Below are 26,474 nucleotides of genomic sequence, written 5' to 3'. Positions count from 1 at the left end.
TTCAAAACAAAAACTATTTCTGGTTTTTAGGAAATGAGACAACATGATGTACAGGAACTGAACCGAATTCTCTTCAGTGCTTTGGAAACTTCTTTAGTTGGGACCTCTGGCCATGACCTCATTAATCGTCTATACCATGGCACCATTGTGAACCAGATTATTTGCAAAGAGTGTAAGAACATCAGTGAGAAGCAGGTGAGTGGACAAGAGTTCCTCTGCTAACAAGTTTTTGTAAATTATAATCCATACAATGAAATTTGCTATGCTTCTTCCACCACATGGGTCCTAGGGATTGAACTCAGATTGTCAGGCTTGATGGTAGGGACCTTTACCTCCTGAGCCTTCTTACCAGCCTGCAAATTCTTGAAACAATCTTTATTCAGTGCTCTGAGAGTTGTTTAAAAAAAGCAGTTTGGGGAGATGTTTGCACATAGACATCTCATGAAAGAAGCTAGTGTAAAGACAGTTCACTAGGGAGCTTGAAAGATGGCTCAGTGGTTGAGAATGGTTGCTGCTACTCTTCCAAAGGACCGGTGTTCCATTCTCAGCACCCATGGAGGGCTGCTCACAGCTGCCTGTAGCTCCAGCTCCCAGGGATCTTCTGGGCCCTGCAGGCTCTGGCACACACATGACCTACACACACAGAAAAGAAAATTAATTGGGGAGGTAATAAAGTCAGGATACCAAAAAAATATTTAATTAACAAATCTCTAATTAAATAGGTTTAGTGTGTTAATATCCTTTGGGAAGTGTATTCTCAGTGTGTGCTTATATTTATATGATATATAAACTGTCATTTAGAGCTGGTACAGTTCTGTTTGAATTATGACTTTAATTTCTTTGTGATAATACAGATTGCTGTAGCTAGAGTTTTCCTGCCTGGCCCACAGTCAGGACAAATCTCTGTCACCTGCCAGTCCCATAGCCGTTCAGACCCAACCAAGTAAACAGAGACTTATATTGCTTACAAACTGTATGGCCATGGCAGGCTTCTTGCTAACTGTTCTTATATCTTAAATTAATCCATTTCTATAAATCTATACCTTGCCACATGGCTCATGGCTTACCAGCATCTTCACATGCTGCTTGTCATGGCAGCAGCTGGCAGTGACTCCTTCTGCCTTCCTGTTCCCTCAGTTCTTCTCTCTGTTAGTCCTACCTATACTTCCTGCCTGGCCACTGGCCAATCAGTGTTTTATTTATTGACCAATCAGAGCAACACATACAGACCATCCCACAGCAGATTGCCAATTCATTTTGGGAATTTGTTTATGTCAATGAAATCATCTCTTGCTTTTCAAGTCCTACTCAGCAAATGGGTTCATTACTGAACATTTAATGAAAATCTCCTGTTATTATGGTAGGAGTTGTAGGAAGTTTCTGTATCTGACTGAATAGAAAATTTAATACCATTTCCCAAATGCATTTGTTGCTTTTTTTAGAAATAGATACAAATATATATTAATAAATAGGTGTTAAATATATCTATGGTCTTTACATTTATTTATTTATGTGGGTCCGTGAGTTTGAGCTTAGGGCCTTACATAGTTACAAATGCTGGGCAAAGACACTGCTGTAAGGTACAACTCCAGTCTTTTTTATTTTGTAAGGAAGAGTTGGGGATAAAAAAACGGTGTATCTGGCTGGCCCTTATTATCTGTGCTAGTAGAAGCTGTCTTGGTTAGCCTAGTTTGAAAATACCTAAGGTGTCCTCCATGTCTTTGATTGACTGAGCTCTAATGCAGTGATTAACAAAGCAGTGGTAAAACATGAAATACAAAAAGCATATTGAAACTATAAACAGTAACTTACCATGTAAACAGCATATTGTTAACATAAAGTATAAGTTCTATTACTTAAGAATTTTGTCATGAAGTAAACTTATGCTCTGCTACTTTTCAGTCTCCATAATCCCTTTAAAAAATTGTAGTACATGCATAAACAGAATTAGAAATGTGATTTAAACTTGCAAAATTATAACAGCATTTATTGCTAGAAATACAATTCAGATGTAGTTTCAGTAGATTGTGGAATGCCAAGGAGTGGAGCAAAGACCTCCCCCTAGCTCAGCCAGGTGTAGACCCTTCCAATCACCTAGTAACCATGCACATGGCCAAGCAATCCTCTAATGCAGCTCTACTGGGTAAAGCAAGCTCAGATCTCACTAGGAAAACTTTGTGGGCCTCCACAACTCCCCCTTCTTGATATAATAAAGAGCCCCCCACCCCCACCCCTCAGATAGACTGTGCTTGTCTTCGGTAATTCTTCTTCATTAGTTTTACATAAGCATGTTTAGGAAACTATCAAGAAGAAAGTTGCCCATCTTTGGCTACCAGCCTCTGGCAGGAGTGGGTACAGAGTCTAACTCAGCTCTGACTCAGGTCCCTGCTAAGAGCTTGCAAACATCCACAGTGATCTTTATAGCTGCCACACTTCCCTGTAAAGGAGTAAAGGATAATAAAGATGGAATATCCTTATTGGAATGGGTCTAAGGTGACTACAGCAGTCTTAGCTGCACTAAGCCCTTTTTAAATCAAAACTCTCTCCTAACAGATGTTCAATAAAATTTTCAAGAGGCTATTTTAATTCCCAGAAGAAAACAGTCATTTCAAATCACTTCAAAGTATCCACTCAAGTAAACAAAAACCCATGCTAATTATAAAGACACTTTTACAAACTAAGTTGATTGTGGGAAGCTTATCCCTTTGTGGGAGGCCTACCCCTTTCTAAACAAAAACAGAAGGAGTAGAAACTTCTATAAAGAAGACAGAAAAGCTCTAATTATGACACCTTCACTTAAGTTTTCCAGAGGCTACTGAGACCATAAAATTATATTTTAAGCTATCATAAAAAGTATTCAAATATATGAGGATAAAAGAGTAATAAAAACTTCAAGATGCCTCTAATTTGATTTGGTTTATCTTTTAAAAATTAGTGTTACCTAACTTGTCCAGACTAGACAGATATTAATGGAGTAATAAAAATAATTCTAATATGAACATCACTATACACTTTTTATAAACTTACATTCAACATTTACACTTTTTACATTCAACATTTACACTTTTTACAAACATATTCAAGAGGAAACTTTATAAACCTATTTTACAAACTTATTTAGAAGAATCTCTTAACAGAACTAACTTATACTAGAAAGAATCTTTTTTAAAGATTTATTTATTATGTACACAGAAGAGAGCACCAGACCTCATTACAGATGGTTGTGAGCCACCATGTGGGTTCTGGGAATTGAACTCAGGTCCTCTGGAAGAGCAGTCAGTGCTCTTAACCTCTGAGCCATTTCTCCAGCCCCTAGAAAGAATCTATTAATATAACTTACATTCAAAAGCAAACTCTATAGCAAACATCTAGAAAATATTTCTTAACAGAACTATTAACAAGACAGGAAGTACACAAATCATTTCTAAAGTTCAGAGTTTATAGTCTGCTTTGATATCATTCTAAAAGTTTTCCTGACAGTTTGAAGTTAGAGCCTAATTCATCAGTGGCTCTAAGTTTGACTGAGGGTAAAATTTCTTCTTCTTAATTTTTGAAAGCTGCCTTTTAAGATTATCGTGAGCGTTTCAGTGATGCCAATGTTTCTCTCTTGGATTTCAAGCACAACCCAAGTTTCTTTCTTTCTTTCTTTTTTTTTTTTTATTGGCCTGTAAGTTTTCTCTTTTTTTCACACCCAAAGCAATTTCCCAGTGTATGGTCCTCTTTCCCTAGTTTTCTAAAGGGTTTCAAAGTGACTTGTTGACAAATGGTATTAGCATTTTAATTGCCTATCTATTTGTAGTTCTTGAGAGGCAAGCTAACAAAGCTTGTGGAAAAAAATAGCATTTTGAGCTGGGGGGAAAAAAAAAAAAAACACAACCAGAGTTTGGGGTCAGTGCAGTACCAGTATCTTTTTTACGGACTACATTTCCCAAGCTGCCTTTCTTTATATCGTCACGCTGTTATGAACTAATTACATTTCCCATACTGCCTTTCTGGTCCACCACACTCCCGTTTCCGTTTACACGGTTTGTGTTCAAGCTTTTGCTTTTACTACGGGAGGTTTCTGAGTCAAGATTTTGCTCTTTTACTACGGGAGATTTCTGTTCTCCCTGAGCTGGCACTGATAGGTGTATTTCCTTTACCTGACACTTTGCCCAGAGCAGGTCACGTTGGTCTGCCCATGCTCATTCCGACAGGAGCTTTGGTGCAAAGACCCATCGGGGCTTGCTCCCCTGTCTTACCAGGTCAGTGAAAGAAGATGAAAGTCCTTGAAATAAAAGCTTTTTCATCCTTTTTAGAGAGATTCCCTCCGGGATAGATCTTTGTCTTGTTCTGGCTTGTCTCCTCCCCAGATAAAGTCCCTGTCACTGATGCAATGCTCAGGCTCTGCTAACTGCTTTTTCCATACCAGCAGCCCCTCCCCGGGTCCTGCACTGCCTCTGCTGCGGCTCTCCTCAGCTTTCTGCCTGCATTTTCTTGGGCATAGCTCTGGCTGCAGGGTATTCTGGCTGCTGTTTTTCTACTACTGGCTTGAAGGAGGGACAGGACTAGCAGAGAGGATTTGTCATATTCCAAGAGGTTTTTTGTTTTTTTCTAGAGCAATTACAGGTGATTTTTCTCATTCTGATAGATTTTCCAGGTGAGTTTAATTCTGCCCTTACAGGAAGAAAAAAAACCTGAAAATGAAAGACCTGAAAAGCTTTCAATTTTTGAGAGAAAGATTACTAAGTTTTTCCCAAGACTTCTGTTCCCTAAACTTGGCTTCATGGCCAAGGAAACTTAATTCTGATGGTATGATGTTTTCATACAGTTAACAATGTCAGTGGAGTGAAGAGTTTTATTTCACTCATATCCACCTCAGGGAAGATTCTTTCCTCTGCTGCTCAGGACTGAAATCTAAGCTGTTCACAGGCCAAAAGCTTCCACAGGAATCTTTTTCTGCCCGTTTTTCTCATCTTTAATATATTTTATCTGATTCTTCCCAGGAGTTTGCATTCATAGACCCAGAGCTGGAAATTCAAGGACATAGTTCCTCTATCCTGTTGCTTATCTTATCCTAAGTTTTTTCTTACACTATATTCTACCTTATTTTTTTCCTTCTTGCCCTAAGTTTTTTTCTACACTATATCCCTACATTCTACCTTATTTTTTTTTTTCTTTTCATAGGTAGAAACTAAGAGAGAGAAAAGGAAGAAACCTGGATAGAGAGAAATATTCACTGCAGCCTCACTTTTCAACTTTGGCATTCAGCCGCCTCACTTTCACTCCTGACAAAATACTATCGCCTTTATTTTTAATTCCTTATCAGGCATGCCCCCCTTACACCCATGATGCCCCTTCTCTCCCTTTGCGAAGTCCCCTGTCCCTGTTCCTGGCACCATTTGTGGGAGCCCAGCTGGGAGACTAACTCCCACATTTTATGACAGGGAACTCTTGAGCAGAGAGGGATAAGAGATATTAGATAGAAGGATGGAAGGGAGAAAAACAGATAGAAACACAGGATAGCCTGGGGAGGGCCTGGATCATTATCCACCGGCCCCTTCTGTTTCTTCTAAAGTGCTATTTATAGGAATGCCAAGGGGTGGAGCAAAGACCTCCCCCTAGCTCAGCCAGGTGTAGACCCTTCCAATCACCTAGTAACCATACACATGGTCAAGCAATCCTCTAATGCAGCTCTACTGGGTAAAGCAAGCTCAAATCTCACTAGGAAAACTTCATGGGTTCTCACAGTAGATTTAGGAGATTTCCTTTTTACAAAGTGCCATCTTTTTAATTTTCATAGAAATACCTGTTTAATCTGTATCAAAATATTTTTTCTTGTCATTTTCTCAGCATATTTTAAACCAATCTTAGCAAAAGAAAATGAGGAAGTTTACATTAGAAAAATTCAACTCTGCCTAGGAGTTGCTGTTATCATTTTAAAGATTAAAGCAATACTAACCAACTGTGTGTATGTGTGCATGTGTGTGAATGTGTGTGTGTGTGTGTGTGTGTGTGTGTGTGTGTACATACGCATATGCGGTATGTGTTGTGTGTGTGTGTTACTTAAACTCAGATTTTACAATTTATTTCCTGGGGAAACATGAGGTTTATTGCATCTACATTTAAACTCATAAACCTTTTTCTTATAAACTATTTTCTTAATGTACTTGAAATTATAGTTTGACTTAGAAAGAATAATAATTGCCGGGCGTGGTGGCGCACGCCTTTAATCCCAGCACTCGGGAGGCAGAGGCAGGCGGATCTTTGTGAGTTCGAGGCCAGCCTGGGCTACCAAGTGAGCTCCAGGAAAGGCGCAAAGCTACACAGAGAAACTCTGTCTCGAAAAACCAAAAAAAAAAAAAAAAGAAAGAATAATAATTTAGTGATAAGAATTTACAATATATAACCATGGCATATATATCTTCTTATGTGCAAATAGAAGAATATATATATTTGATCGTTCCAAATATATATTTCAGTTGTAAACTTCTGTGAAATCATTTGTTCTCTCAGTATAATATTCTTTTATATTTCAGGAAGACTTCTTGGATCTGACAGTAGCAGTCAAAAACGTATCTGGTTTAGAAGATGCACTCTGGAACATGTATGTGGAAGAGGAAGTTTTCGACTGTGATAACCTGTACCACTGTGGAACCTGTGACCGGCTGGTTAAAGCAGCAAAGGTAACCATGCCTTCCTTCCTTTATGCCTATAGACAAGAAGATATGCCAGCTGAAGTCATCTGTGTGAAGTCAGGAAGATACACTTAATTGCTACAGACGGCAACACCTCAGAGTCTGAAAACTGGCCTCATGCTAGTGTGTTGTGCCAGTTAGGGGAAGAGTTCTGTGTCCTACATGAATTTACCTACTTATTCTCCAGGAGTCTGGCCTATGAATGGCTGTCTTCAGAAGACAGATTTGGAAAACCTTTTTGAGTTTGTTTTTCCCTCCTTTATCTCCTCTAGCAACCAAGTATATTTTTTTCCAACATACTTGCACAGCTATTTCTGATTTCTGTGTGAAATGGGTTTTTAATGTTTTTTACATGGTTAATTTCCAACAAAAGCTAGTGTTAGCTGATCTGCTAAGTATTAGTAATTCTTTAATATTAATATAAAATTATTATTAGAGGTGTGTGTGTGTGTGTGTGTGTGTGTGTGTGTGTGTGTGTGTGTGATCAGTGTATTTTCCATTCGTCTGACTTGGATGTGCCATTTGCTGTACCTCTCTAGCCTTCCTCTCAGCTCCTTTTCTACCTGTGACCACTGTGGCACTCTTTTCTAGCCATATTAGAGTTGAGTTACTTGTTTATTTTAGGTGCGTCTTTGGAATAAGTTTAGAAATCTTTCATGTTATAATGATTACTTTTTTTCTTTTGTTGTTTTTAGACAGTCTTTCTGTGTAACCCAGGCTCGCCAGGAACTTGCTATATAGCCCAGGTTATCTTCAGACTCTCATTCTTCCTCCTTCTAAATCCTGGGATTATAAGTACACACTACTATTCCTAGCCTTATTTCACCTTTTTTAATCCATAGGATATATGAAATTGTAACTTTAAGTATGTATTTAGTAATGTTAAACATATATAATTATTGATTTCTGCAGAGAAGCATTTTTCTTCCCTAAGGCCACCAGTGCAAGAACATTGGGGACAGCTGATGACTCTTAAAAAGCAACTTAATTAGTATTTTGTTTTAAAGTGAGGAATTAAAACAGCAATAAGATGTCTGCTTTTGAACTTAGGAAACAACAGATAGGGGCTGGTTAGGTGGCTCAGTGGTTAAGAGCACTGGCTACTCTTCCAGAGGACGGGAATAGATTCCCAGCACCCACCACTCTCAACCATTTGTAACTTCAGTCCCAGGGAATCAGACAAAACACCCATACACAAAATAAAAATAAATCTTAAAAGAACAACAAGCCATCTAATGACAACTATGAATCTTCTCTCCAGAAAAAAATATGTATACATGTACAACTTTGAATCATTCAGAGTTCTACTTCTTCACTGAATAAGATTATGTGTTTGCTAGGTAAAGCAAAGGAGCAAGGAACAAGGTGAAAGGCCAAGGGCTAGGCAGGAAATGAATAATGACAGAGAGGGAGCACCCATTTAGGACACACCCATCAAATAGTAATTTTGGATAACAACCCCAAAAGCATAAAACTGGGGCTTGTAAATGTCTTTTTCTGTAAGCGTAATTGTACAATACCATCCTTCGTTCTATAAAGTAAATGAATTTATATTGAATTCAGAATCTGCTTGTGTGATTTAAGTTTATATTGGATTCAGTATGTATTTGTATGATTTAAGGACATATTTATGTCATTTTTTACTATTTTATGTAGCATTGTGTATCCTTTCATTTTTAAAACTTTGTTAATTTTTCTTTTTACAGTCTGCCAAATTACGTAAGCTGCCTCCTTTTCTTACTATTTCATTACTAAGATTTAATTTTGATTTTGTGAAATGTGAACGCTACAAGGAAACGAGCTGTTATACGTTCCCCCTCCGGATCAATCTCAAGCCTTTTTGTGAACAGGTTTGAACCTTTATTTTTGAATTCTTTCTCCTTCCTTCCTTCCCAAGATTAAAATACTCAGTTTATTATAGGATTTCTCAACCATGGTCCTATTAATATTTTGAGTTAAATAATTCTTTGTCATGGTGACTGCCCCCTGAATCGTATAATGTGTATGCATACCTACTCAACAGACAAGGCAGAACATCTTCAGACATGGCCGAAAGTTCACGTCTCCAAGGAGGAGAAAGTGGTCCAAATTGGTTTTCTTGCACTCTTTTTGAATTTCTCCTTTTGTTCTTTTTTTCTTTGAAACAGGATCTTTTACAGCCCAGGTTGGCCTTGAACTCAACCTGTATCTTATGGGTTAAGATTACAGGCCTATGGTACCATGCCTGACAGTCCTTTTGAATGTGTAAAGTATCTCAGTTTTCTTTGTTAAATTCTTCTTGAGAAATCTTTAAGATGAAAATTTATAAATCAAACTATAAATTACCTGCTTTTAGAAAAATGACCAGTAATTTTGTTACTTTGCTGTTTAGATTTAGTGTAATTTGAGTGTAGTAATGAGTTCATATCTAGAACTTGCACAGGCAAATGGAACTTTCCTAGAGTTTGCAAGGCCAGGGTACAGCTACTATAGAGCACTTGCCTGGCAAGGCAAGAACATGGCTTCATCTGCAGTGCCACCAAACAGCAGCAGCAGAACAGTAGAATCCTTAAGACACAGGAAAGAAAATATTTTGAAATCAAATTAATTATGAAATTAGCCTACTTTATAAGGCATTTTAAAATATTTTATGTCACTCTTATATATACCAAAATCAGAGTGAGGACTTATGTATTTCTTTTTTTAAAATAAACTTTATTATTAAAAAAAAAGTCGAAAATAAAAAAGTCATACACTGAAATTAACCAGACCCCCCAAGTGTTTAGAGCTCAGTGAACTTCTTCTATACAGATAGCCATTCTAAAGCTGTGGAGCTTTGCATTGATTTTACACTTTCTCGATCAAATATACTTTTTATGAACCTGCCCACCACCAAAAATGAAAAGCCCATGGCAAAATTAAAACTAGAAAAATAATAAACCTTATATCCTCTTTCATAACTCATAGCCATTGCCTACATTCAGTTCTTCATCCTATTATATCTTCCTCATCCTATTATATTTAGCCTTTCTTCTCTTTCCCACTTGTTATACTGTACCCACATGTGCATATTGACTTGGTATATATCCACATATGAGGGATACCATGTGGGATTTTTCACACAAATTTTGTTATTACATTTTTTAGAGCTGCTTAATATTCATGTATATATATGAATATATGCACGTATTTATATATATATTTGGTATATATATATATACACACCAAATTTCCATTATCCACTTGTCTGTTGACATCTTGGTTGATTGATTCCAATTCTTTGTTATAGTGAAAAAAGCAGTAATAAACATGGGGGTGCAAATATCTCAATAGTAAATGTTCTAGCTAGTTTTTATGTCACCTTCATACCCGCTAATATCATCTGAGAGGAAGCAAATTCAACTGAGAAAATACCTCCATAAGATCTGACTGCAGGCAAGCCTGTAGAGCGTTTTCTTAATTAGTGATTGATCTGGAAGGACCCAGCCCATTGTGGGTGTTGCCACCCATGGGGTGGTGGTCCTAAGTTCTATGTGAAAGCAGGCTGAATAAGCCATGAGCAAATAAGTAAGCAGTACTCCTCCATGCCTCTGCATCAGCTGCTGCCTCCAGGTTCCCATCAGGTTCAAGTTCCTGTCTTGGCTTCCCTCAGTGGACCATGACTCCAGATATGTAAGCCAAATAAACACTTTACTACCCAAGATGCTTTTGGTTATGGTATTTCATCAGAGCAGCAGTAACCCTAAGATGGAAATTGATGCCAAGATTGTAGGGTATTGCTGTGGCAAACCTGATCATGTTGTTTTGGGGAGGACTTTGGAACTTGGGCTAAAAAAGCCTTTGAGCGTTGAGATCTCTGTGGGTTTTCTGTTGGAGCTCAGAAGATAATACTGAGAACAGTGCAGATGGAGGCCTGGCTTATGAAGTTCAGGGGGACGTTTAAAGACTCTTTCTTGGCTATTTGCTATTTTGAATTAAGTCTGTGATTGTGGTCAGCTGGGGCTGAAGACTCAGCATGATTAACAAAAGACCAGAACCACTAAAGTGAAACCCTTGCTTTACTGGGACAATTGATGCTGGTCACCTAGAGCTGAGTAATTAGCGGTGATTAAGAAGAGAGCAGAATCATTGAGGCGAAATCTTCTGGGGGCTTTTTCCTTGGGGTCAACACACAGAGGCAGCCAAGGTTGTACCTTGAGCTGGCAGGTGAACTGGTATTATGTAAGAGTCTCCCAGATAGTACTTGTTTTGGAAGCATGAAAGGGTCATAGAGACCAGCTGAGGCTTGGTACTCTGAGAGGTCAAGAAAGGTCATTGGTGAAAGTGCAGCCTCTGGGACTTCAGTAGCATTTGGAGCCCCAGCTTTGAAAGGGTCATGGAGGATATAGTTAAGGCATAGTGCCATGAAGAGAGCCCATGAGAGGCTATTGGAGAAAGTGCAACCCAGTTGCAGCATTGTGGAAATGCCAGTACCATGAGAAGATCACCAAAGACAGCAGGAGCCATGGAGTGGGACTGACCTGAGCCTAGAAGACAATCTGTGTGAGCTGAAGAAGGTAGAGCTGGAGAGGTGACCCAGGCCCTTTGCAGGAGCCTAGATCATGAGTGAATCCCAGACATTGAACACTGAGTTATTTATACTGTTCAAGTTGATTTAGCTTGGTTCAGATTGTGAATGTGCCCTAGTTCTTCCCTCTCAAAGTAAAGTGTTTAACTTATTTCTTATTTTACAGGAGCCCACAGTTGAGAGACTCTGAACTCTTAAAAATACCTTGGATCTTTAGAGTTTGAATATTTTAAAGACACTGAAGTTTTAAGTGTTATTTATTAAGCAGTGTTTTTTTTACCATTTGAGAAAAGCCACAAGGCACAACAAAACCCACCATAAGAGTTTATTAAGAGAAGGGAACAGAAGGGGTGTGCAGAGGCCTATGGAATGATCATGCAGGAACAGAGGGGAGGAATAAGTGGAACCTGCTTTTATAGGTTCCCCCCTCCCACACACAAGCGCATATGGGCTTACGTAGCTATGCCACGTATGTGCATAAACTACGTGATCATGCTGGGCACAAATTATGTGATCATGCAGTGCATAAATTACGTAGGACATAAGGCCCTAGGATGACTAAGCATCTTGCCTGGCTACTGGACAGCGCATGTGCAATCATGTAGCTGGGGGAGTGGCTAGGAATTCTAACATTAAGTGTTTGAATTTTTAAAGGTTGTGGGACTTTTAAAAGTTGGAATGTTTTATATTAATGTGTGATCTTGGGGATGAACAAAAAAGAGTATGGCTAAACAGTGTTATATTGGTATGTCAAATTGACAAGGGGTTAATTGTCCTGTCTAGTTTTTATGTCAACTTGACACAGCTAGTGTTTTCTGAGAGAAAGGAACCTCAATTGAGAAAATGCCTCCATCAGATCTTGCTGCAGGCAAGCCTGTAGGGCAGTTTCTTAATTAGTGGTTGATTTGGAAGAACCCAGCCCATTATGGGTGGTTCCACCTGTGGGCTGGTAGTCCTGGGTTCTATAAGAAAGCAGGCAGAGCAAAACCTAAGCAGCATTCCTCCATGGCCTTTGCATCAGCTCCTGCCTTAGGGTCCCTCCCTGTTTGAATTCCTGCCCAGGCTTCCCTCTGTGGGCTGTGACTCCAGATAAGTAAGCCAAATAAATTCTTTCCTCCCCAAATTGTTTATGGTGTTTCATCACAGCAGTAGGAACTCTAACTAAGACAATAAGGTACGGAGTTCTCTGGGGATATTATATACCCAGGAGTGAAGTAGCTGGGTTGTATGGTAGTTATAGTTTGAATTTTTTGAGAAATCTCCAAACTGATTTCCACAATGGCTGTATTAACTTAAACCTCCAACAACATTGGCTAAGGGTTCATTTCTCTCCACATCCACACCTGTATTGGTTGTCACATTTGTTGATGAGAGCCGTTCTGAATGTGGTCAGGTGGAGCATCTCAAAGTATTTGGCTAGGGATTTGAGCACTTTTAAAGTAGTTATTGGCCATTTGTGTTTCTTTAGTTATTTTATTGAAAATTAACTGTCTATTAAATTTGTCTGTCTTTCTGTTGACTGGCAGTTTTATTTCCTTGGCATTTAATGCCTGCATTTCTTGGTAAATTCTGATATTAGCTTCTTGTCTGAAGTGTGGCTGTGAAAGCCTTTCTTCTATCCTGTGTACTGTCTGTTAATTATGCTGATTGTTTCTTTGCTGTACAGAATCTTTTATTTTTGTGTAGTCCCATTTTTTGATAGTGGGTTAGTTCCTGTGTATTAGTATTCTATTCAAAAAGTTTTTGCCTTCTCCATTATCTTGAAAGATATCCCCTTACGTTCTAGAAATTTCAGGGTTGCAGGCTTTAAATTAAGGTCTGTGATACATTTTGAATAGATTTTTGTACAAGGTGAAAGATAAAAATCTAACTTCATCTTCTACAAGTAGGCTAGAGCCATTGTTGAATTGGCTGCCTTTTATCCAAGGTATGTGAGAAATTAAGTGGGCATAGTTTTGTCATTTATTTCCAGGTTCTCTATTTTTTCCATCATTCTACCTATTTCTTATTACAGATAATTGTTTTGTTTACAAACATCCAGTTGTCGAATTTCTGTGTTAAAATATATGTAAATATTTTTTTTTAACTTCATAGCTGAGCCTCCCTCTATTTTGGGCCTCACTGCTGAGCTCTGTGCTATTTATTTGTTTTGTTACATGAATTACCATCCCTGGGATCTAGTAGTGCCTGCTGGCTCTAAGCCTGTTACTGAAACACTCAAAAAATGATTTTCCTAGAGCTACTAATATACTTGTTTCTCCTTTTATAAAAGGCAGTTTGTCACATGATTCTAACATATTTTAATATATCAAAAACAGGCACTTATGTAGAAACTCCACATTAATTTTACTTTTGAATTTCTATATTGAGAAAAAATGTCATTTTTTTATCTTTCTGTGTCTTGTCTTTTGCCTGAATAAGACATTTTTTAAATGTTGCCCACTTAAAAACTATAGTTAAGAAAATAAATTCTTCCAGTCACTTGTATCTCCCAGGTAACACCCATGTGCACATTTTACATTGCAGATGACACTGAGTTCAAAGCCAGAAGAGACCTCATATCTCATGTCCTGTGGTTCACGCTCCTAGAATGAAAAGACTAAGGCTTTATTGCCTCCTTTCCTCCCTTCCCTCCCTTCCCTTGCTCTCTCCCCCATTTCTCTTTTCTTTCTCTGTCTTTTCTTCTTCCTTTTTGTTGTTGTTTTTATAGACAGGGCCTCATGTAGCCCAGGCTAGCATAAAACCTGCTGTGTAGCTAAGGATGGTTTCCTAAGTACTGGAATTACAGAGGTGTGCCACCAGAGGTGTGCCACCATAGCTGGTTTTTCCTTTTCCTTCTGCATCTGGAATTTAAAGTGTCTCTTAAATATAATATAATTTTTTCATCATTACTGTAGGAGTTTACTGTTGGGTTACTTGTAATTGATTGCATAGTATATTATAGAAGAGGTTGATCATAGAGGAACCTGTTCATTCCAGTAAAGTAACCGTCTCTGAACAAGACCAGGTGATGTTTACAATTGCTGAGTTCCTATTCTGTGCAGGGAACTAACATGCCAGGAGAGCCTTGACTTGAAGGTACACAGCATCCTTCTTGGGATATCAGGCAGTTTGGGTAGGAAAAGAGCATGTGTCCTAAACAGCATGATGGGCATAATATAAAGATGGCTTTCTTTACTAACAGTCTCTAACACAGACTCATTAACTTAGTTAATGACAGTAAAAATAACATCTTCGGATGCATGTGCTCAGTGTGGTATGATTGGCAATAAATCTATAAGTTAAGACTTAAAATTCAGCTGTGCATAGTGGTTCATGCCTATAATCATAACACATAAGAAGCCAAGGAAGGAAGATCTCCAAGAACTTGAGGCCATCCTCCAAGACAAGAAAAAATTTTAATTTAAGCCCAATTATTTAAATGTGTGTTTATTTATCCTTAAATACAGTGATAGCATTCTAATCATTATGAGACTCAGCAGCAAAGGGGCATTACAGTGAAATGTGAATACTACAAGGATGTTTCTTACTAGTTTCAGGGGTGGGGGATTCTCTTCCCTTTGATTATGTATCTCACCTTATTAAACTGTATCATTGTTTATTTTTCTTTTAGAGTGAACTGGATGATACAGAATATATGTATGACCTCTTCTCCGTCATTATCCACAAAGGTGGCTGCTATGGAGGTCATTACCATGTGTACATTAAAGATGTTGATCATCTAGGAAACTGGCAATGTCAAGTAAGCTTACAAATTTGTTTAGAAATAAGTTTGTAATTTTGTTACATTTCTGTTCCTGTTACAGTATTCTGTTGATCATTTTGCCTTTAGTATATACCCCTCCTTTAGAAAACTTTGATAGTCCTGAAGGTTCATTTTACATGTACAGCTCCTATGTACCCTCTACCTAGAATCTCCAGTTGTTTACCTTTGTCATATTTGTGCACGTGGCATAGATAGACTCCTACACACTAGTAGCCTCACTCTAGTGAACAATTTGGATTAAAGTTGAGAGCGTCTGGCCCCTCTGCTTGTAAATGCTTTGTGTTTGCCTACTAAACACAAGGATATTTTCTTGCCTAGCCCCCCCATCAAATCCACAGACCTTTAACATGGTCTGTTTCAGCCTTTTTCAGCAGCCCAAGGCCCTGCTCTGGACTTGAAAGGCGCACCTGCCTCTGAGCCAGTCCAGCCTGAGGGCGCTTCTCTCTGCTGTCCCCTGTAGTTTTGCTCGGCTGCTTTCAATTTGTGTCATTTTTCCAGCTGGCAGCCTATTAACTCCTAAAGCAGTCACATGGTATTTTATTTTCAGGTTTAATGATTCTTCTGTCTTCCCCTAGGGTTGTGGGTTCTAGATCTCTTTGAAATTTTGTGTTCATCTTTTAAGCAGTGACTTGCTCTTCTCCAGAAGTGTTAGAATCTTCTGCTGTTAGTGTGACTTGAAGGAACAGGCTTTGTGTTCTCTCATTGCCTATCTGGTGGTTTGATTTTGTGTTTTCTGTTAGTCTGTCTATTTGACACTGTCTTACTTTGCAGTCTATGGTGTCTTGTCGCTGACACTCATCCTGCCTGTCCCAAGCGCTGGGACTCCAGGCATAGAGGTGGGCTGTCACACCCAGTTGCTTATCTATTAAAGTCCTGTCTCCTCACAAAATCAAGGGTACTCTGAAGAAAGTGGGCATGGTGGCACACACCTATATGTCTAGCACTTGGAAGGCTGAGTCAAAAGAATCACCGTGAGTTTGAGGCCAATCTGGGCTACAGAGAGTTTCAAGCAAGCCTAGTCTACAGAGTAAGACCCTGATTCAATACAAATAGAAGAGAATAAGTAGAATATGGATTTTTGTGTGAGCTTGATATATTTTCTTTTCTTTTTTTCTGTGGGTTTTGTTGTTTTTTTGTTTTTTGTTTTTGTTTTTTGAGACGGTGTTTCTCTGTGTAGCCCTAGCTCACTCTGTAGACCAGGACCAATCTTTTGAGACTGACTCCTCAACAGGTGGGATCTATTACCACATAGCTAGTGTCAGAATTGAGTGGAGATGTAGGACATTCAGTTGGTGCCAAAGATTGGAGAATTGGTTGTTTCTCCCTGATTTGAGTCAGCCCTAGGCTTCCCTCCCTGAAGCTGTTCTGTATGAGCATTGAAATGGATACTGTCAGCAAGGCTGGGCTTAGTTACTGCCTTGTTACTGTGCTGAAGGAGGAAGGGTGCATCATGGCAGGAAAGTCCTGGGGTCAAGAGCTCGAGGATGCAGCTGCTCACAGTACATCTTTGGTCAGAAAGCAGAGGGAGATGAATGCTTGTATTCAGTGCACATTCTCTTTTATACAGTCTGGGATCTCAGCCCAGGGAATGGTGCCCCCCATAGTGAATGAGTCATCCCACCTCACTTAACCCAATCAAGATAATTCCCCACAGGCACGCCCAGAGGCCTACCTCCCAGGTGATTTTAGAATTTGTCAAGTTGACAATGAAAATTATTGTTTTGTATACTTACTAAGAAAAATCAACTTAAAAAGAAAAAGATGCTTTTGTTTTGTCTGCTTTATCATTTTTAATGAGTTGCCAAAGATGATAGATCCGGTCTGCCATAATCTGTTATTTCTTAATGTTATCAATTAGCAGTTAGCTAGTTTTAAAATACTTTTTAGCTAGTTTAAAATACTTTTTCAATGGACTGGAGTAAAGGCTCAGCTTGCTGCTCTGGAAAAGAACCTGAGCTCAGGTCCCAGCACTTCCATGGGAACACACAACCATCTCTAACTCTAGTTCCAAGGGATATAATACCATCTTCAGGCCTCTGAGGGCACCAATGACACATGAACTATAAGCACTAATACATAAAATAAATAAATCTTTCTTAAAAATCAGAAATCTAAGAAAGTTATAATTTACAAAGACAAAATAAAGCAAAAAAACTTGTAGAGCTAATGCCTTTGATCCCAGCACTCTGAAAGCAAAAGAAGCAGGTGGATCTGAGTTCAAGACCATCTCAAAACAGAAACAAAACAAAAAAATACTTTTGCAAAGTGTTATATGTATTTTTGGTTTTGTTATGTTTTTGAGACAAGGATTCTCTGTATAACCCTGGCTGTCCTGGAACTAGAGATCTACCTGTCTCTGCTTAATGCTGAGATTAGAGTATGCCACCACTGCCCAACTATATGTATGTTTTTTAAAGTCAACAAAATTTGCCTAGCAAGGGATATGTGCCACAGTGCACAGCCTGGGCTGTTAACTTTTTGAATGATAAGGAAATAGAAGTCAATGTTTAAGTTGAGCCTACAAAAATGGGTAGGATTTCCTTAAACCAAAATAAGAAACTGTAAACATACTAGTGAAGACCAAAAAATATTTTTAAATGAATGATAATGAACACAAATTTTATGAGCCACCACGTTTCTTAGCTGGAAAATGTTGGAACCCACTCTGTATTGTACTATGTCTTAGTCACTGTTCTGTTGCTGTGATGAGACACCATAATAAGGCAAAAGAAAGCATTTGATTGGAGGCTTGCTATAGTTCAGAGGTTTAGTCCGTCATCATGGCAGAGAGCATGGAGCAAAAAGAGAAAGGCACACTGAGCCTGGTATGAGCTTTCTGAAACCTCAGAGCCCACCCCCAGTTATATACTTCATTCAACAAAGCCACACCTATTCCAACAAGGTCACATCTCCTAGTCCTTCTCAAATAGTCCGCTCCCTAGTGACTAAGCATTTAAATATATGAGCTGATGGAGGCCATTCTTACACAACCACAAGCTAGAGTCTTTCTTTGTCTCATAGTCCTAATTTGTATATAAAACCAGAGAGACTAAGTAAATTGTGTAAAATTGCCTAATTCTCCAGCTTGTATAGCTTATAATGATAGTTTTACCTTTCATTCTCCAGTGGCTTAAACATTTTTATTTGGTTATTTCCTTTAAACTGGCATCTGTGAAACACTATTTTCCTTCTTAGGAAGAGATAAATGATACGGATGTGCATTTGAAAGATCTTCAGAATGAAGAAGAGGTTGATGACCCATTGATGATTCTAAAAACAATCTTATTGCAGGTAAAGTGGGTCTTTGTACATATTTATGTGCAAGTAAGTATTATATATACATGTATGTGTTGTGTTTGTGTATGTGGTGTAATTTATATGAGGATATCTAAATTGAAATATGATTTCCTTTTAACTTTTTTTTTTTAAGACAAGTTCTCACTGCTTTGTAGACCAAGCTGGCCTTGAACTCACAGAGATCCGCCTGCCTTTCCCTCCCCAGTGCTGGGATTAAAGGTGTGTGCCACGACACCCTGATTCATTTGAACTTACTCATTAGGTATGGTGGCTCTTTCCTTTAATCTCTCATTTTGAGAGGCTGAAGCAGAAGAAACATCTTGAATTTGGGGCCAGCCTGGGCTACAGAATCTATTTGTCCTGATACTGGAAGCACTCGCAAAAAAAGACACGTACCAGGAATGTGGCCCAGTTGGTAAAATGCTTGTCTAGCATATACAAGACCCAGGTTTAAAATTTAGTACCACATAAAGTGGTGTATGAAGTGCCACATAATCCCCGAACTTGGGAGGTTAGAGGGTCAGAAGTTCAGAGTCATTCTCAGTTACATAGCTAGCCTGGGCAACATAAGACCCTATCTCCAAATAAACCAAAGAGCATTTTAACCTGCGTCTTTGGAGTCCTTATCTCTAAGGACATCCTATTCTGAAGTATTGGGGGCTAAAGGTACAGCCTATTAATCTTAGGAAGATATAAAACCTGTGTCAGCAACATCTTCCTTCTTCCTTGCTTGTTCTTCCAAAATCATAAATAATGTTAGGAGTGTGGCAAACTGCAGAACTCCCTCTGCATGGTGCTCTTTGAATTTCTGTCTGAGACCCTTGGCAAATGGGTTTTCAAATTGAAGGTCTTCTAAACTGGCACTTAAGGTTACTTTAAAAACATAGAGTCTGGCCGGGCGGTGGTGGCGCACGCCTTTAATCCCAGCACTTGGGAGGCAGAGCCAGGCGGATCTCTGTGAGTTCGAGGCCAGCCTGGGCTACCAAGTGAGTTCCAGGAAAGGCGCAAAGCTACACAGAGAAACCCTGTCTCGAAAAACCAAAAAAAAAAAAAAAAAAAAAAAAAAAAAAAAAAAAAAAAAAACATAGAGTCTGATTGATCTCATTATAAGTTTGTGCTCTAGGGAAGAGAAGCAGGTGTACTCCTTTTGATCCCTCTGAATTTGTAGTGTCATCATTTCTCATGAGATGTTAACTGACTGTATTTCTTTCATAAGGAGGAGACCAATCAAATTCCTGTTGATCAGCTGGGCCAGAAACTCTTGAAAAAGACAGGAATATCTTGGAACAAGAAGTACAGAAAACAGCATGGACCATTACGAAAGGTAGTGCTGGCGTCAACATAGGCAGTCCTCATCCCAGGAACCATATGATCCTAGCAACTTGAGTTTAGTTCCTATGTAAAAGGAGCTTTAAAACAGATAAAAAGTAATCAGTCTTTTTGTTTAGTGGTGAGAATTCTGCTGGTAGGTTACAGATCACATACATTGTATTTAGGTTATTTACAAAGACATAAGCAGGAAAAGAAGCTGTTAATCACTAAGAAGTTACTCTAAAGCTCAAGGGAGTAAGTAGTCAAGCCAGGCATTTGGTTCCTGGGTTTAAGTCAGATTCAAGAACTAGTGTTACAAGAAATGCAGCAACTTCACAGAGAACACAGCATTGACCTGCTCTTCTGAGTGTTAAGTGAGTAATTCAGCCATCAGAAAGGCTCACTTTCCACTGCTTGAATTTGTTTGTAATGATGTTGTTTTAGAGACTCTGTCTATGAGCTCTAATTTCCTGGCATAAAATTGGTTCAGAATGTCCCATATTGTCTTTTTCGTGTCTTTAGAACTTGAAGTTTTGGTTTCTTTTTCACTTCTCATGAATAAGATTTATATCCTTGCTTCTTTCTTCTCATCAGTGTTCATGGGGGGGGGGGGTTATTGAGATTGTTGTGGAAAGGCTTTTCAAAAAAGCCAACCTTTGCTTTTGATGCAATTAAATATATAGCTGTTGATGTTCTCTGTTATCTGTTTTCTATTTTATTATTTATGTTCTCACTTTTAATTGTTTCTACTTGAAGAAATTTAATTTAGCACCTTTCTGTAGTTAAGTCTTCTGATACATGCTTGTAAAGTTAAGACTTCTTGCTAAGCACTAACTTACCTGTAACTTCACCTTATCACTCAGTTTAAAATTGTGTAATTTCCCATGTGTGAAAGTGTGGTGCTTAATTTCCAAATATTTGGAGATTTCTAATAACTTTTAATTTTATTTACAAACCAATTTTTTTTTTGGTTAATACTATTGTGCTCTAAGAACTTATTAGATGTGACCTCATTTCTTTTGAATTTAGTGAGACTTGTTTCATGACTCAGTTTTTGAGACATTGTTTTCTGACATCATCATTGGGTGATGTCATATTTCATGAATATCAATGAGGGGGCTGTAGAGATGGCTCAGCCATTAAAGGCTAGGCTCACAACCAAAGAGAAATATCAGTGAGATCAATTGCTTAAAAGTGGTTTTTATTCTCTGCCTTTACTAATTTTTTTCTTTTTGTCCTATAAATTATTAAAAGAGGTATTTTTATGTCTTCCAGTTATAATTATGGGCTTGTCCCTTCCTTCTTTAGTTATGACTATTCTTTGTATATCTTGAAGCTGTATTACTAAGAATATGGACATTTAATATTGTTACAGCCTCCTGACATCAAATGTCCTTCTTAATCTCTGCTTATACCTGTCCTGTGAGGTATATTTGGTCTGGTATGAATATAGCTACTCAAGATTCTTATGCATGTCTGTTTCTTTTTGCAGGGTGGAATAAGGTTTTTAATTAACTTTTTATGGTTGTTATATTTGTTGTCTTAATTGTCATAATGCTATTTGAAAAATTACCATGTTATCCTTTTAAGTTTTGAAGGCCTGGAATTATGTCTCCTTTCCATTTATGTATTGATAATGTATACTATTGAATTCTTTTTCATTGGTCTTGCTAGAAGTTTACATGCGTTTAAACTTTTTAAGAAAACAACTTTTTCCTGATTCTCATCACTTCCATTCTGTTTGCTGTCAGATGAGAGTTTGTCAACATCTTTCTATTTTTATTATTTATTCATTTACATTTAATGTAATAATTGATAGGATTGTCCTTGAATCTTCTAGATCACTAATTTTTCTATTTTCTATCTTGTTTTTCCTCCTCACTTTCCTTTGTAGTTAAGTAATTTTAGTTTATTTTAATTTTTTTACCTGTCTGTTTAATTTTTAGTGACTGATGTCTAGATTACATTTTACATTTTATTACTAATTATCGATGAGCCAACTGAATCTGTCCTGTGTAAGATGCTTGTAACCATCTTACATCTCACCACTGCATGTGATGTCAGTTCTGCTACACAAACTAATTGTACTTTTAATATTTAGGGGACTTTTAAAGAAATTAGAGGGAAAGTTATTTTATATATTCAGTCTTGTTGTTCAGTGCTTTTTCTGTTTGTCCAGGTTTATTTTTAGTATCCTACCCTGCAGCAGTTCTTAAGACTCCAGACTGTAGTGGGAAACATACTCAGCCTTTGTTTATCAGAAAGTTTAAATATATATATATAATAATCTTATAAATTTTAAAATAATATTTATACCTTAAGAAAAGTTGTTGTTTTTGGGGGGTTTGTTTTGTTTTGTTTTTCAAGACAGGGATTTTCTGTGTAGCTTTGGAGCCTGTCCTGGAACTCACTCTGTAGCCCAGGCTGACCTCGAACTCACAGAGATCCACCTGCCTCTGCCTCCTGAGTGCTGGGATTAAAGGCGTGTGCCACCACCGGGAAAGAAAAGTTTTAAAGAGTCAAAATTAAACCAAAGAAAAGTTTTAAAGAGTCAAAATAAAACCAAAGGATTATGAAATTAGTGACAATAGAATAGTCCCTTAAGGAATGCTCAATCATACCACAAAGAAACATGCTCAACTATGTTCATAGCAGCATTATTCATAATAGCCAGAACCTGGAAACAACCTAGATGCCCATCAACTGAAGAATGGATTAAGAAAATGTGATACATATACACAATGGAGTACTACTCAGCAGAGAAAAGCAATGGCATCATGAAATTTGCAGGCAAATGGATGGAACTAGAAAATATCATCCTGAGTGAGGTAACCCAAACTCAGAAGGACAAACAATGGTATGTACTCACTCATAAGTGGATATTAGATGTAAAGCAAAGGACAATCAGACTGCAACCCACAGATTCAGGGAGGCTACCTAGCAGGGTAGTAGGTAGGTAGCCCCTAGGATGACTGTGGCTTATAAGTTTTGGTTTTCCCCAATCACAGGGCAAGCTTTAATGAAACATTTCACTACTAGAATAAGAATTTGTACTGTATCAAGCTGATGAAAGAAAATGCTGGCTGTTCTTTCAGGAGGGGAGGCTAAAATCTTTTTAGAATATGGATTAGCCTATAGAAAAATGTCTGTCGTAAATCAAACAGTAAAGGGAAAGATGACTAGGAAGCTCACTTACACAACTTAAGTAAAATGTAGCTCTCTGAACAGATGAAGATAGGTTTCTTCTGTATCCCAGAATCTAATCAATATTTATATGTACAATTCAGCTATCATTTGGCTTAAAAGGGCCTATTGGAAAATATTATAATTTATACTATTTTCTACAGAGAAAATAATTTACTGCTTAAAATAACTGTGCTGCTCAAAACCTAAATGCTTAACCAGCCAAATGTTTAACTAGTCCAAATGGTTCTAGTTTCTGGTCCTCAAGCCTTATATACCTTTCTGCTTTCTACCACCACTCCCTGGGATTAAAGGCGTGTGTCACCATGCTTGGCTGTATCCTTGAACACATGGATTTCTGCCTCTGGAATGCTAGGATTAAAGGCGTGTGCTACCACTGCCTAACCTTTATGTTTAATATTGTGGCTGTTCTGTCTCTGACCCCAAAAAAGTTTATTAGGATGCACAATATTTCGGGGAGCACAATATCACCACATTGGGATAAAAACAAACAAACAAACCTGATAGATCCAAAGAGCAGTAGAGAAATGATGAGCTGACCCTAGCTTTCACAATTCACAGATCAAAAAAGCCGTGAATCTTTTTAAGCCCCTTCCTATATCTTCCTGTGCCCCTATATCTGGGTCTTCTAAACCCATATATATTAATATGACTAATATTAATATTTATTAATATTGACTGACTCACTGACTTCACCCTCTGTGGGCAGAGTTTTTCTATATCAGAAGCCGCTCTTGAATAACAATTCAGAGTCTTAATATTAATTGTAAATGATCGGCTGATAGCTCAGGCTTGTTCCTAGCTATCTTTTACATTTAAATTAACCCATATTTTTTTATCTATGCTTTGCCACTTGGCTCAGGACCTTTTCTCAATATGGCATGCCCATCTTGCTTCTCTCTGCCTCTGCTGGCAACTCCTCTGATTCTACCCTTCTTCTTTCCATCATTCTCCATTTGGCTCTCCCACCTAATTTTATCCTGTTCAGTTATTGGCCCGTCAGCTTCTTTATTAAACCAATCATAGCGATATATATTCACACCGTGTAAAGGAATATTCCACAGCCCTCTGATTCAAGGAAAACTTTATTGGTAGTCAAGGAGTGTCAGTGTGAACAAATGTCCTGCAACAATGGTTTCCTTTCTTCCTCCTGTTATTCCCAACTTCCATTTCTTATTGCATATATTCTTTACCATCTCTATTTCCCACTGCCTTTAAGATCACTTGCTCCTTGCTCATGACCATGTATAAATATGCATATAAATACATACCTATTAATATATGGATATCTATAAATATATATATATATTTAAACCTAGATTCCACATATGAGAGGAAGCATATATTATCTGTCTTCCTAAGACAAAACTTACTTTGCTTAATGTAATGATTTCCAGTTATATTCATTTTCCTTCAGATGTCATGACTCCATTTTTCTTTATGGCTATATAAAAATTTATTGTATATATGTTCCACATTTTCTGTTCATCTCCTGACAAACATCTACTCTGGTTCCCTTGGCTATTGTGAATAGCGCAGCAATGAACATGGATGGGCAAGTGACTGTGGTGTGCTAGAGTCCTTCCAATATATGCTCAGAGTTGGCATAGCTGTCATTTTTAGAGGAACATCCATACTTATTTCCGTAGTGGCTGTAAATGGTTACTTACACCTCTTCCCAAGGATCCTCCAGCATTTGTTGTCTTATTTTCGTGATGACAGCCATTCTGACTGGGGTTAAGATAAAACGAAGTGGTTTTCATTTGCATTTCCCCGATGACTAATATGTTGATTACTTTTTAAAGCTTTTATTGGTGTTTGTGCTTTTTCTAGTGAGAACTTTCTGTTCATATCATTAGATCATTTATTGATTGGTTGATGGGGTTTTGTTTGTTTGTTTGTTTGTTTTGGCTATTCTTCTTACATGCTCAATATTAATCCCCTGTCCGATTTGTAGTTGGCAAAGATTTTTTTCCTTTAGACTTTTTCACTTTGGTTATTGCTCCTTTGTTTTGTGGAAGCTTTTTAATTGAAAACACTTCAACATACAGGTGTGGGCAAGAGTTTTCTGAGAACTCCAAGAACACAGGACTCAATCTCAAGAATCAGCGAATGTGAATCTGTAGTTAGATGGCTTCTGGATAGTTGAGAAACGTTTGTTCTTCCCCATTGAAGCACTAGTTGAAACACAGTGGTGACAAATTAAGTGCTTTCACACTGTGGCTTGTCACTTTTTCCCTCAGCAGAACTGTTAACATGTGACAGTGTGCTCAGATTTCATCATGCCTGGATGAGTATCCCCGCACACACACAAGGCTAGCAAAAAAGAAAGGGAAAGTTAAAAACATCTAAACACACTATCTTATCTAGTTAAAAACCTTTTTATTAAAACTTTTTTAATAAACCTAATTTTTGTTTTTGTTTGTTCTGAATAGTTCTTACAGCTCCATCCTCAGATGTTTCTGCTCAGCACAGATGAAAGTACAGTTAGTCTCCTGAAGAGCCATTTTACTCAGGCCCCGTCTGATCTCCAAAGGAACCAGGAACAGATTCTACATACACTTGCTTCAGAACCCCCAGGGTTAAGTGATAACACCAGCTGCCCCCACTGGTTTGATATCAATGATTCCAAAGTCCAGCCAATCAGAGAGAATGCTATCGCACAGCAGTTCCAGGGTAAAGAAAGTGCCTACATGCTGTTTTATCGGAAAGCCAAGCTGCAGAGGCCCTCCCAAGGTACGAGAGAGAAGTGTTCTGATTTTTCTTATTAGTAACTCCAGCTGACAAGCTTCCAGTGCTGCCTTAAGTTGTGTCTTTTGAAGAGATGGGTTTGCCTGGGTGTCTTTACGTATTTTAAAACTAATACTGGGAAGTCTAGTATGCCAAATGAAATCTATCAGCTTGTCATTTAAGTTTTCCTTACTTGTGCATTTCTTTATTTAAGCAGGAAATCATATGTTAATTTTCAGTTTGTCATTTTATGAGAAAATGTCTTACATTTTTCTCCTCTTGGTCATAGTTCCATTTTTCAAAATTGAATGTTCTTGGATGACATATGTTGTTATTATGGTGGCAAACTTGAGAACAGTTGCCCAGGTTTACACTTGGCTCTGTCATTCAGCCACGTGTTGCTTTTGAGTTGTACGTGGTCTGTTTTCTTACTTTTCCTTTTTACACTCCTGTCTCTTCCATTTCCTCAAAGTATTATGTTCTTGAGCAGTTGAAATATACTTGAAGCACTCTGTTGAACCTTCTGAGAGAGCTCCTACCTTATAGTTTAACCATCCCAACCTCATCACAATAAATAATATTTATAATAGAAACTATTACCATGAGTAAATCAGTAAGATGGTTTGATCCCTTGCCAGAGCAGCTCTCTCTCTCTCTCTTTTTTTTTTTGGTTTTTCGAGACAGAGTTTCTCTGTGTAGTTTTATGCCTTTCCTGGAACTCACTTTGTAGACCAGGCTGGCCTTGAATTCACAGAGATCCACCTGCCTCTGCCTCCCGAGTGCTGAGATTAAAGGCGTGCGCCACCACCGCCCGGCCAGAGTTCTCTTAAAAGTTAAAAAAAAAAAAAAAAAACTGCTGCTGAATGTGGTGGTTTACTCCTTCAATCACTGGACTTGGGAGGCAGAAGCAGGCAGATCTCTCTGTGAGTTCAAGGTTAGCCTG

The 26,474-nt window shown here is 38.1% G+C and overlaps 1 protein-coding gene across 11 annotated transcripts in view; it reads left to right on the top strand.

Annotated features, from left to right (window-relative positions):
* The window catches only part of Usp40 (ubiquitin specific peptidase 40), a 79,662-nt gene that overhangs the window by 8,616 nt on the left and 44,572 nt on the right, over positions 1 to 26,474 (top strand). For all 11 annotated transcript variants that reach the window (XM_037210077.1, XM_037210076.1, XM_037210073.1 and 8 more), the window contains 7 exons: positions 31 to 195; positions 6,519 to 6,665; positions 8,384 to 8,527; positions 14,837 to 14,965; positions 18,185 to 18,280; positions 19,503 to 19,610; positions 25,237 to 25,537. In XM_037210077.1, the coding sequence (XP_037065972.1) occupies positions 31 to 195; positions 6,519 to 6,665; positions 8,384 to 8,527; positions 14,837 to 14,965; positions 18,185 to 18,280; positions 19,503 to 19,610; positions 25,237 to 25,537 (1,090 nt within the window). The remainder of the gene's footprint in view (positions 1 to 30; positions 196 to 6,518; positions 6,666 to 8,383; positions 8,528 to 14,836; positions 14,966 to 18,184; positions 18,281 to 19,502; positions 19,611 to 25,236; positions 25,538 to 26,474) is intronic.

The sequence above is a fragment of the Peromyscus leucopus genome, chromosome 13 (genome assembly GCF_004664715.2).
Source record: "Peromyscus leucopus breed LL Stock chromosome 13, UCI_PerLeu_2.1, whole genome shotgun sequence".
Lineage (NCBI taxonomy): Eukaryota > Metazoa > Chordata > Mammalia > Rodentia > Cricetidae > Peromyscus > Peromyscus leucopus.
This window is presented reverse-complemented; position numbering and strand designations above follow the sequence as displayed.